The sequence below is a fragment of the Pelecanus crispus genome, chromosome 1, assembly GCF_030463565.1.
Source record: "Pelecanus crispus isolate bPelCri1 chromosome 1, bPelCri1.pri, whole genome shotgun sequence".
Classification (NCBI taxonomy): Eukaryota; Metazoa; Chordata; class Aves; order Pelecaniformes; family Pelecanidae; genus Pelecanus; species Pelecanus crispus.
This window is the reverse complement of record NC_134643.1, coordinates 64,226,608-64,239,398: the sequence shown is the minus strand read 5'-3', so window position 1 is coordinate 64,239,398 and position 12,791 is coordinate 64,226,608. Positions and strand designations below refer to the sequence as shown.

Genomic DNA, 12,791 nt, shown 5'->3' with positions numbered 1-12,791 from the left:
GAGTCCGTCCACAGTGTTTCCTCCCACTGCACTGGAAATTGGTAGCAGAATTACAGCATTTTAGTTCTTGCAATGACAGAAGAAAAGTGTGGTTAGGGATTTTCTTTTCTTTTTTTTTTTTCTTTTTTTTTTTTTTTTTTTGTTTCTTATTTGTTGTTTTGTTTTCCCTACCTGCTCTTACTGAAAAGAAAGAATACGCATGGATTGCTTTGGGGTTGAAATGAAATGAACTGAAGACAACACACATTTTGTAATGTTCAGCTTTATTTTCTGTTTGATATTGTGTTCTCGTTTTTAATGAGGAAAGAGGAGAAGCTGTGTAATAAACATGAGGAGGCAGTCAGAGTTAGTACTTGGTGGTACAAAGCATATCTTTCTCAGACTGAAAGCACATGGATTAGCCAGTTGCTGTGCAATAAGACCCTTGGCATACATACCTCTTTGATAATGTATCTTATTCACCTGAGAATTGTTTAACAGAATATGGTTTTACTATAACGTAATTAATACATATGTACTTAATGATCATTTAAGCTGAACATGTCTTCCTTTAGAAGTTTTGATTTCCTAAATCCAACCCATCAGTCTCTCAACTGAACTGAAATTGTTTTATTTAATGTACAATAAAGATGAAGTGTTTAAGATCTATCAAGTTCTTGTTTACTGGGGTTTTTTAGCTTTTTTCTGTCTTACGACATTTCTTACTTAATTTCCACATGCTGTAAAGCAGGAACTTGAGCCCACCACACTGAGTGGAAAACAGTATCAGCAGTCACCTAACCCAATGGGCTTACACTGTAAGATACATGACACAGAATGTGAGTGAAGACAAATGCTGTGGATACATGCAATTTTGTATCTATATGTTTTCAGTATTTTAAATGTTATAAATGCCAGCCGTGACAGCTTTCATCATTCTGGACCCACCCCCTTCCTCAGCGATTCATGGAGCTCTTGTAGGTATCGTAGCAGACAAGGGACTCAGAGCGTATCACTAGTGAGTTTACCATGCAAGGCAAAAATGCCTTAGATAAGGTAAAATGGCTATATTAGCTTTCCAACCCTAGTGTTATTAACCTCCAAGTACTTCAGGAGTGGGGGTGATTGTAAGTCTCCAGCAAACTCTGAAGCATGTGAGACACAAGGTCACACATAATTTGGCCAGGTTGTTGATTCCCTATTGCCCTGTCATTTATTTACCAGTTCTCACTCTGACTGTATAGATAGGGTAGGTTATGTGTTTACTGACTAATGATTGATCTTCAGTTACGGTTTATAAAGATAAAGGTCTGCTTAGACCAGTAGGACACTACAAGATGGTTATTTGACGTCAGCGCATTTGCAAACTTCCGGCAGCCAGTAATTATGCAATAATAAAAGAATGTGTTACTATGAACCGCCAGTGCTGAACTGGTGTTTTTTCCCTTGAATTGCCACTTCTTTCACCTTGGGGCATGGATCCGAATGCATTTTCTCACTTCATGTTCTGTAAATCTTACTCGCTCTGAGATCCCTTTTCTTCCTTGTCTCCTTCCTATCTTTGTGATTTCTTCTGTGCTGCCATCTGTGCAAGGAAGCAATTCTCCATTCCCAGTGATCCTGGACACCCACCCACCTGCATTTCACCCTGTTCCTGCCAAAATCATTTCTCTCCTACACATTCATTCACACCTACACATGAAAGAAGGTGACACATCTACTAAGAAGAAAATTCCATAAGGGTTCAATAATTTCTCTTTATTCTGTATCTCACTAGTGAACTGGATCTCCCTTCATCTGTTTTGAAGCCCAGAAGGCTGTGGGAGAGGGTGAGTTTGAATATACGCCATGCAGGTTGAAGCATTTAAGCACATGGCCCTCATTTAAAATAATATCAGTCTGTTGAGGTATATTATAGTCAGCACCAAAAGCTATAGTTATTTTGAATTTGTGCTTTTCAGTAAGCCAAAAAGGATGTGCATAGCCATCTGCACTTTGTACGCAGTGATGTTTACAGCTTCCAGCTTATGTATCTATCTGCCTCCTCAGTCTTAATATACCATACAATAATAACCTGGAAGCCAGCATAAATCTCAGCTTCTGTACGCTCTCTGCTGAAGGAATTAGCTACTCTAATTTCTACCAGATGCCAGCAGTGTCAAAAAAGCTGAACTAAGCTACTTTTCACTGTGTGAACAGTAAGCGTTATATTCAGATGCCCTTAATTCCTCCCCAGTTGCGTTGCCCAGCATTTGCCATTGGCTGTCCCAATTGCCCCATTGCACCGCGCCAATAGGAAGTACTGGGTATCAGGCCGTGGGTGGAATTTAGATGAGTGGGCATTAGTGTGCTATAAATTCATACTCTCACTAACTACGCTGACCAGCCAAACCTCTGGATTAAAAATTAACTGAAAATTACTTTGAGAGCAATAATAGGACAGGGTGGGATAGGAAAGGGTTTTCTAGTAGATCTAAAACAGGCTGCAGAACCTTAAGTAGAGAATAACAAAAAGATAAAGTTTTGATTTATGATGATTCATCTAATGGGATTCTCCAGGTATGGTGTTTGATAGGTGAAATAAAGTGACCAAAACCAAAGAGTTAAGAAAATGCTAATGAAATCTGCACTTAATACCAGCTTGGGAGAATAAAGATGTACCAAAGATAACAAAAACTACAGGCAAAACGTCCTAGAGAGAAAAGAAGCAGTAGAATATCAGGCTGTAGAAGATATGGCCCAATGTTCCCAAGAAGGAATTTCTCCGAAATAGGCTCACATGGAATTTCCAGGAAATTAGTGAACGTGAAAGAGATCTAGGAGTAACAGAGGACAGCAAATAAAACCTGGTCACATGAGATGAAGTAACAGCAAAACACAAAAGCTGCAGAAGTGAAACTAGTAGTGCTTTCACGCCTTATGGTTGTGTTCCTTGACATCTCATAACATGTGAAACCAGTTTAAGTCTTCAGCTAGTTGCATTATTCATATTATCTGTTTGCTATGTATAGTCTCCATCAACTAGTATCTGTTGAGGTTATAGTTCAGTAGCACCTTTAATAAGGATTTGCTTTTCTGCCCACTTACACATATGTGGCAGGAATTTAGTATTTTTGAAAGTGCCACCTTGGTGTTCAGTTTGACTTACACAGGTCAAGGAAAGTTATTACTTGGAGTAAGAAGGCAGACCCAAACATGTATACACACACAGATACACACACAGGAAGAAGAATCAAAGTTAATAAAAAAAAAAGGGGGTTATTTTTAACGAAGCCAGAGCAAAATGCTTTGTCTTCTCTTGGTTTGCCCTCCTTGCCTGTGGAACAGCATTTGGTATGTAAATGTCACTGTTATATAAATATGAATCCATTCTGAAATTGCTGTACGTGGAGCTTGATGCGGACATTGTAGTTACCCATTGGCACTGAAAGATCGTGGCCAGTGTCAGCCCATTTTTCTCTCACTGAAAACAATCTCACAAATATAGGAAGGGGAAGAGAAAAAACACATGCAAATCTTTTAAAGAATGCTTAAACAGGGATATGCTGTTTATAAAGAGGTCTCTACTGAGAGTCAGAAATTTTAAAAAAATATTCCTTTAAAACAAATGTTTCAAGCTTCTTGTATTTCCTTTCAGGGGGAAAAAAAGTATAATATTGCTACCTTTTACAGAGCATTGTGAAGGGAGACTTACTTTATGAATGCCTTTTGTTGCATTTTGGATTCTGGAGCAAAAGGCGTTCTATTTTAAGCACAGTGTACTTACTGTCGCTTGATTTTCATGGCCTGCTTTCCTGACTGACAAGTAAAGCAGCTGCTTTGCTGAAGCAGAGAGCATTTGGAAGCAAAAGTGTATCCTGAATACTGAGGAAGCACTGGAAGTCTAAACACACTGGACTTTAAATTCTATGTTCTCTTGTTCTATGCTTTGCTGCTGAATACTTTTTAAATTAAAACAAACCCTTCCCCAAGATCAGTGACAAATTCAGTAGGGAATCTATTTCTTCTTCTACTTATTTGGCCCTCACTTTTTACACTACTTACTTGCCCCTCCATTTCTTTTCCTAGTTTGTTTTCTCTTGTTTTCCTCTTGGTATCACAAAGAACTTGAGCAATCTCTCCATAAATACCAGTACCATTATGTTCATCAACGACAGTGATGCACAGGGTATTAAAAGAAACAGTGTTTTACCTTTTTTCAAACCCAGTGATTCCAGTGGACTGGGGATCTGGCTGGTTGTGAATCTAATTGTCAAATTTCCCTTTTGCCATTCTTCAGTTGGCTGTTATTGAACCTTTCCTTATTATGTTATGTATTACCCCCTCCTTTGCTGGCCATTCCTCTCTTCTCTGTTTTGGCCCCTAATCCCAACTGCCCCTAATCGTACTGTATTTACTGATCTGTAAATGAAATCAGCAGATGAACAGCATAGGCTCGGGACGCACATACCATGTCAAGGGATTTTGAAACCACAGTTTTGCATATGCCACTCATTTCTGACCCTAGCAGTAGAGAAAGTTACTCAAAAAACTATTAACTTTATCAGACAAAAGGAATCAGCTCAATTTGAATAACAGGAAACTGCTCTGTCCAGGAAATTGTTGTGTCTGGCCAGAAAGCTGCAGCCTCTGGCCCACAATGGAATAACTTAAAAAAAGATTGGAGTACTGCATCCAGCTCTGGGGCCCTCAGCACAAGAAGGACATGGGCCTGCTAGAGCAGGTCCCGAGGAGGGCCACCAAAATGATCCGAGGGCTGGAGCACCTCTCCTATGAGGACAGGCTGAGTTGGGGTTGTTCAGCCTGGAAAAGAGAAGGCTGCGGGGGGACCTTATTGCAACCTTCCAGTACTTAAAGGGGGCCTATAGGAAGGATGGGGACAATCTTTTTAGCAAGGCCTGTTGTGACAGGACAAGGAATAATGGCTTTAAACTAAAGGAGGGTAGATTTAGACTCGACATAAGAAAGAAATCTTTTACAATGAGGGTGGTAAAGCACTGTCACAGGTTGCCCAGAGAGGTGGTGGAGGCCCCATCCCTGGGAACATCCAAGGTCAGGTTGGACGGGGCTCTGAGCACCCTGATCTGGTTAAAGCTGTCCCTGCTCACTGCAGGGGGGTTGGGCTAGATGGTCTCTAAAGGTCCCTTCCAACCCAAAGCATTCTATGATTCTAAGAAGATGCCATTTGGGTATATAATACTTGTTAGAGGTTGTATTTTATACTTTCTACTTCATCTTTCATACAGCTACACAGTGCTCACCTTCATTGGCCACGTTCAGAAACCACACACCTTCCCAGACAGTCAGGGATACACCTAAATCCTTCACATGACCAAATAATTTGAAGCGACGCAATTTCTGAAAAGGCGCGTTTGTTTGAAAAGGTGCGTTTGTTTCAAAGCACCTTTTCTAAGCAAGTCAAGGAGGTAAAAGCAGTCCTGCGTAACATGGTGTTCAGGTGTCCCATAACATGGAGGAGACCACTGCAGCCCGGGCGTGGGTCTCCTCCCCGTTTTGGAGGACCCCTTGGCTGACACAGTGGGGATCACCTCCCTGCAGACGCAGCTGTGGGGAGCCCACCCTCCGCCCAAGCCCTGCCTTCACACCTCGCTCCAGCACCAAGCCTCGCCGGCCACCTCTTGCGTGCGCTCCCGCCGCGGCCATCAGCTGCATTATAAAACGTGCAAAAGGAAAATAAGAGGAATAAGGAAAATCACAAGGGGAGACGGGGATTCAACCCACCCTGCCCGCACCCAGCAGCGATGAGACGCAGGCGCTCAGGCCCACCGCCCCGGCCCTGCCTGCCCGCGGGCCTGCGGGAATGGCGGCAGGCGGGAAGCAGGCGGGAAGCAGGCGGGAAGCAGGCGGGAAGCAGGCGGGAAGCAGGCGGGACAGGCCCTCCCGGGGCGCACCCCTCGACGACCGAGGGCTCCCCCCGCCGCCGGTGGGATCTCCATCCCCTCACGGCGCGGCGGGGCTGGCGGAGCCGCCATGGCCAGGGCAAGCCGCCCAGACGGGCGGCCCGCTGCGGCGGGGGAAGGAGGGAGCCGTGCGCTCCGGCTGAAGGAACCGACGGCAGCCCGGGGGCCAGGGGCGCCGGCCCCGCCGTCGCCGCCGCGGGGGCGGGGGCTCCCCTCCGGCCCGGCCGCCGCTGGGCGTCGGCCTCTTCCGCCTCCCGCCGCTGCGCCCCGGCCTCAGCTCGGCCCCGCCCCGGGCGGCGGCGGCGGCCTGGCCCCGGGTCCCGTCCGGTGCGCGGCGAGCGGCGGCCCCCGCGGCGGGGCGGCGGCATGGCCGTGCCCTGGGCTCTGCCCGCGCCCCTCAGCCCGGCGCAGCTGAAGCGCCTGGAGCAGCACCGCTACAGCGCGGCCGGGTGCTCGCTGCTGGAGCCGTGGCTGCAGCCCTACTGGGCCTGGCTGGTGGAGCAGGTCCCGCTGGGGCTGGCCCCCAACGCCATCACGCTGGGCGGCCTGCTGCTGAACTGCCTGACGGCGCTGCCGCTCATCGCCTGCTGCCCCAGCGCCAGCGAGCAGGTACCGCCCGCCGCCGCCGCTCCCGTCCAGCCCGACCCCTTCCCCCGCCTGCCACCGTCTCCTTCCCGCGGTCGGGAGGGCTGCGGTAGCACTGCGGGCTTGCCCTGAGGAATGAGGGGAGCGGTGCTGCGGGGGTCAAGCTGGAGGCGGGGGTTAAGGTTTGAATGCCGAAATGCTGGGGGGGGTCATGTGAAAGGGTGGGTTTCAGTGGGCTCCCCTCTCCTTCCTCCCCGGCCCTTTGCTGGCCAGAGGTCCCCGCGGGCGTGGGGCTCCGAGCGCGTGCTTGGCCCAGGCCAGACCCCGGCCTCCTCCAGGGACCGTGCTCATGTCCCACGCGTGTGCCTCCGCTGCGGCAGCTTGCTGGGAAGGAGATGTCGGCTGTGTCAGCTCCCTTCTCAAAAGGGAGGCTGTAACGGAGGGGCCGCGGAGGCACAAACAGCTGCCGGCCGGGAGAGAGGGTGTGGGATGTGCCCAAGAGCAGGGCAGAGCTGGCCACGAGGTGTGGGCCGATGCCACTTCAGCATTGGGAACCGAGGGTCGGTTGTGTTGCAGGTGTGTTAGCTGCCAGTAGCTCAAATGCTTCCTGTCCTCGTGTGGGAAGCTCCTTGCTTTAGCTTCTGGAGGGAAAACAGGCTTGCTAACGTGGGCTGATGCGGCTGTCACTTCAACTGGGTTGCCTACAGCTTCGCTGGCAATTTCGGGAGCTCTGGTGGAACTTCCCAGCCTGTTCCGAGTTTCCCAGTGCGGAGTCTTCATGGTAGTTAGGGTGGCAAATATCAGGGGAAAATTGCTTTGTGTAGGTAAAACATCTTGAGTGGTGGCTGTTGTTTCTCTTGTGTTCTGATGGGCTTAAATCCTAATGGCAGAGGTGGCTGTTGGTTGGGGTTTTTAATAACTTGGATATACTTTGGTGAGTGTTCTTGTTGACAGAAGCACCCCGCTTTTTCTGTAGCTGCTTTGCCTTTTGTGTTAGCAGAGGTGTTTGTGGCAGACATATCAGGAAGCTGATCCAGATCAAAATTAACTTTCCTTTGGTCTAACGCTAATCGCTTCCCTGATTTGTATCACCAGGTAGAGGCACTCTGTGGTGTTGCAGGCAGTAGGAGAAGGGAGGATAGAGGTGAGAGTGAATGGTTGGAAACCGCAGATTGTCTTTTAGTGGTGCTTTCAGAATTAAAATGCTTGTGGAAATGCTACCTTTAGCTTAGTTTTGTGATGTAGAAGTCAGTTGTGTGCCAGCTATGTGTCTGGATGTTCATTTTAGCTTTTTCTCTTTGCTATTCAGAAAAAAAAAAAAGCAGAAAATAAATTTTATGTTATTTTTCCCTTGAGGATTCTCGTACAAAAAGCAAAAGGTTGTGTTGCAGCCATCCAGGGAATTATTCCTTCCAGGAAAGCTTAGGTTGAGTTCTAGGAGCGTTACTAGTTTTTTTAATTGTGGAAGCTGAATTTTATAAGAACCTACAGTTTGGACTAAACTTCCTTGTTCAGATATAGGTATATCCTTTACAAATATGTAGTATAAAGCCAGACTCCTTATCCTATTGGTTTTTTGTTGCCTCTGTGCTGTGAGAAGAGCCCTCACTTTCTCTTGCTGCATCACTTGGGGCATCATTCTGCTTGTTTAATGACTCAGCTTCTCTTCTACCTAAAATGTCACGTGTCTGGATGGCTTTTGTAAAAAGCTAAGACTGTTGCAACACTAATAGGTGCTATATATACTGCTGTAATACCTACTTTGTACTTTTGACTTGGATGCGTAGGCTGGAAGGGCTAGGTGGAACTGCAAATGATGTTAAAGGTCATTGAATCACAGACTGAACTAATAGCATAGTGCACTTCGACATCACCTCTCTATCCTGCCAAACCACCTCTTCCATTCATGAACAAGTCTTGATTACCTGATGGACTAACAAGAACTTGTTACATTATCTTGGTGGAAGTGTAGGAGCACTGGGTAGAAGACTCAGATAAAGCAACAAGAAGGTTTTGGTTTTAGGTGGGTTTTTTATGAGTTGGTTTGTGTGGTTGGGGTTTTTTTTTTTTTCCCTCCTAACCAGTCTTAAGTGGGCCACTTCTAATAGTCCTTTATTGAAAACACTGAAGTCTTGATGTTTGTACAAACCATGCAAAACAAGTAAGACTGGTAGCTGAAATCCCTCTGAGAGTAGCTGCTAGTAGATGCTTAGAAGAGAGATCTTTCCCCAGTATACCCTTCCAGCTGCCAAAAGACTGTGGTTTAGGGGTTTCTTGGCAAGGGATTCTACTTGAGTTACTTGATAGAACAGCAACTGAGGGATCTATTTCCCCTGAGACACCTTCCAACTCACGATTTTGCCTTTTGAATTATGTGTTTTGAACCTGTTTGTACTTTCAGCTTCCTTTATGTCCTATTGCCGTGAATTCCACAATTTAATATTTTCACACACACCCCCCACACAATTAATGTCTAAAACCATACAGTGCTCCCTTGTTCTCTTACTGTGTAGCTGTTATTTCCTTATACACCGTTCTTTTTATCTTCATCAACATCAGTAGCCACTAAAAGCCAGTTTGTTACTGACTAGTACAATATGTTTTGGCTTTATAAACTATTGTCTGCTTCAGTAATATCTTCTTGTCTGGTAAGAACAAGGGTTGTGTCACTGTCTCCTGTAAATGCACATTTCAACATAAGCCTTTCTATTTGTAGCTAAGCCATTAGCAGACTGAACCCCTCAAGTGCGGTTGTAACTAAAATCCTTGTGTGTGTATTTTTGTAGAGTGTTTGTCCACTTTCCCACTCTGTGTAACTTAGGACAGTAATCTACAGAAATAATATATGGGACTGCTACACCAGGAGTGGTGGTGCGGAGGACACTATCTGCACATTTCATGTTCTCTGGAGGGCTGAAATATCTTCTTCACTGTGACTGCAGGCTGTTGGTTTTTTTTTCTTTTTACAGTTAGCGTCAAAATAGTACTTAGGAATAAAAGGTTTTACTGACTTTAAGTATGAACAGTGTGTATTTAGTGCATTAGAATGTAAAAGGAGCACTTCTTAGGTGAGGATTTCCATTTTATCCCCACCATGTGACAGTGAACTGTTTTGCTCTCCTGCAAGCTGACTTCTGTGAAGTTGCTACGGTTATTTCATTAGGTTTTGCACATGAATCTCTTCCCATTCTGGGGAAAACTGACATCTTAATTTTTTCCTTGCAGCAACACTAGAAAGAAAACTGGCTAAACATAATTCTCTACCTTACTAAAAGGAGAAAGGAAACTGATCTGCTGCTTTCATGGTTGCTCATGGAAGAGCCTAGCTTTGGTAATCCTTTGAGCTCAGCCACAGGTCTCTCTAAAATACCATGGGAAGCTAGAATTTTAGGACAGAAGCTCATGCTAACAGTAATTATTACTTTGTATTGAATTTATATCTCTTTAAAAAAAATCTTGTAGCAGTTATAGCAGGATCTAAGCAAAGAGCCCCCCAGACTGATCAGAGTAGATTTCATCCAATGATAAAGACTTGTCCTGCATGCTTTCAGCTCCTTAAGTTCCATCATGTCTCTCTCTTTTCTTTTTTTTTTAAGGCCTTTGTTTCTGTTATCTGTAATTTCCTGCAGGTTACTGGGAATAGAGGAATACAGGAAGAGAAAAGCATGGATTATGGATTTGCAGTTTGGGCAGTGATGGCAAAAGGGGACAGGGGCTCAAGGGTTCTCATGCAGGGAGGCTTATGATGGCTAGCTCCATAGAATTGCTTAAAAAATGGTGTAGTGCATTTACAACAGGGTGCTATACCTTGCTGAAACATGCTATTTAAAAAGCCATACATCTAGGGAGACTGAAAAACAGGGGAGGGTCTAGGTGGCTCCAGCTAGCTCTACTATTAACTCCTTGGAGGGAGAGGGATATTGGTCAGGTGCTGTCTCTGCTTCTCTCAATCTCTTGTTTTAAAACTCCCTTTAAAGAAAAAAACAACCAACAAAATAAAGACCCACCCACAAAAAAACCCCAACAAACTCCCCAAACCCTATGTTTTAAACCAAAAGAGGCATCATCTTGAGCTTTTTCCTGTGAGAGGGAGAAATGAAGGGAAGATACTGACAGGCATGGAATTATGTAAATAGCAAGGGCACAACTGAGCTTTGTGGGAGAGAGAATAAAGAAATAGAAAAGAGGGGGAACTGGAACAGCTGGTGTGAACTGGGAATGTGAAGGAAGAAGCATTAAGCCCCTGACCTGGTAGAGGAGAGGTGTGAAGCACTGAGTGGGGAATCCAGCCCGTATCCATGAGTGAAGAATGGAGCACTTGGTAGTGAATGGGAGAAAGAGGTATTTGGCATAAAGGAAGACATCGAAGGGAGCTCTTTCAGAGGGAGCTTGGTGGGGAGAGGAGGATGCTAAAGGAATGCAGGGAGTCCCTGGTATGCATGAAATGCACTTGGGCTATGGTATGATTCACACCCCCCCCCCCCCCCCCCCCCCCGCTGCAATGCAGGTTTAAACAGCCCCTTCCCTTTTCCTGCTATTAGTACAATTGTACATAGTGCTTTGTGTGAAACTGAAGTGAGGGAAGTGATCCGTATTTGGGGGGAGGAGGGAGGAAGTCCAGTAAAAACGTTTCTCTCTATTCTGGATCTGTTCCAGAGACGAGGGGCTGTGTAAACTAGGGCAAAATTAGTTGCTGTGTTGTTGGATTGAGGAAGTGAGATTATGACTAAATGTGATGAGTAATTAAGGGGGGCTCAATCTGTAAATGTTGCATAAGCTTGGGCTGTTGACCTCTCTGGGCTCAAGAGCTTTGCTTGAAATAAGTTGTAAGGGATCTTCTTGGCACATCTAGTCTTCCACAGCTGTCAGTGCTCTTCGGTGATGTGGAATCACAGGAGCAGAAGAATGATGACTGCTGTTCAACCTACACTTTTTCCTAAAGGAGAGGCATGTCACACAGACCTGTCAAATGCTATATGCACATTGTTTTGTTTTGACACCCTCTGGTTGAGTACATGACCAGACCTGCTGTACCAGATCTGTGTGTGACAAGATTCTGGGGCTGTATCATCTTTCAGACATCCTTTTTAATTGAAGCAGAGAAGCCTTCTTTTCCCCCCACCCTAGGTTTGTGTTCTCTTCTAGTTCCATGAAAATAGCATCTAGCTCTGGCCAAATAATACATTTGCTTGTCCAGGATATAACTTTGGGCAGAGATAATAAACACCTCATCAGTGAAAAGCTGATGATTATTGGGAGCCTCTTGACCTTTCTGCTGAGCCTGTCAGCCATGTCAGCATTCTCAAATGCTCCCACTTCTCTAATTTGCAAGCTACTTGGGTCCAGCGTGGGAAGCCAGCAGGGGACACCCCTGGATGAAGAGCCAGGCATGATGAGAAGGTGGAGGAGACTGCAGCTGTAGCTGTATTGAGAGAGTGGACAGCAGAGGGAATCTGTGGTTATTAGGAACTTCAGAAACCTCTGTGCACCTTCGGTGATTCGGAAGACTGTATTTTGCCGACTGAAACATTAGAGCATTCATTTAACCTGCTAAATGCATAGTTGATCATGAGTGATCTCTGGTTGTTACCGCTTTGGGCTTGATTTGAACTGACAGCCTAGGGCTGAAATGTTCCAGATTGTGTTTCTAAGCCCTCTCGGACACCTGTTCCCCTGTTCTTACTAGGATCTTCTTCCCTTCTCTGCAACTGTGGGGATGCAGATGCATCCGCTACAGGTGTTAATGGATACAGATATCCTTACTGGGAAGAGGATGAAGACTTCTCCCCCTCTTTCCAGATTGTCAATGAGTAGAGCATTCTAGTTTTGTAGTCTGAGGGGATCATTGCTTTGATTTGTCCCAGCAGGAGCTAATGCAAACAAACTTGGATCAGCAGTCTTAATGATTATACCTGTAAAATAACTTGAAACTCACCAAAAGCCATTGCTTTGTCAAAAAGACCTGATAAGAGAGGTTTGAGTTGAAGCAGATTTATTTATTTATTTTTACATTTAATGTGTTAAACTTGTTTTAAGGTAAGGTAAATGTAGATGATGTTACCTTGAACAAGAATTCTTGCCTCATGTTCTGTGGGTTACGGAAACTTTCATAAACTGACTGCAGTAACCAGCATGCAAGCCTTCTGTCTTGGTTAGAATTGAGCCTGTATTTCATGGAGCTTGCATTTCAAAAGATTGTGATAATACCAAGCATACGGCATAGAGCACTACAGCTGATAATAAAAAAAAAAAAGTGCCATAACAGGTTTCTCTTCCTGGCTGGTGTTTCAATTATGGAGATTATCC

The 12,791-nt window shown here is 45.2% G+C and overlaps 1 protein-coding gene across 1 annotated transcript in view; it reads left to right on the top strand.

Annotated features, from left to right (window-relative positions):
* The first annotated feature begins 6,251 nt into the window (after positions 1-6,251).
* The window catches only part of CHPT1 (choline phosphotransferase 1), a 23,186-nt gene continuing 16,646 nt past the window's right edge, over positions 6,252-12,791 (top strand). Inside the window, exon 1 of the mRNA XM_075713417.1 lies at positions 6,252-6,509. Coding sequence (XP_075569532.1) covers positions 6,267-6,509 — 243 coding nt within the window. The 5' untranslated portion in view covers positions 6,252-6,266. The remainder of the gene's footprint in view (positions 6,510-12,791) is intronic.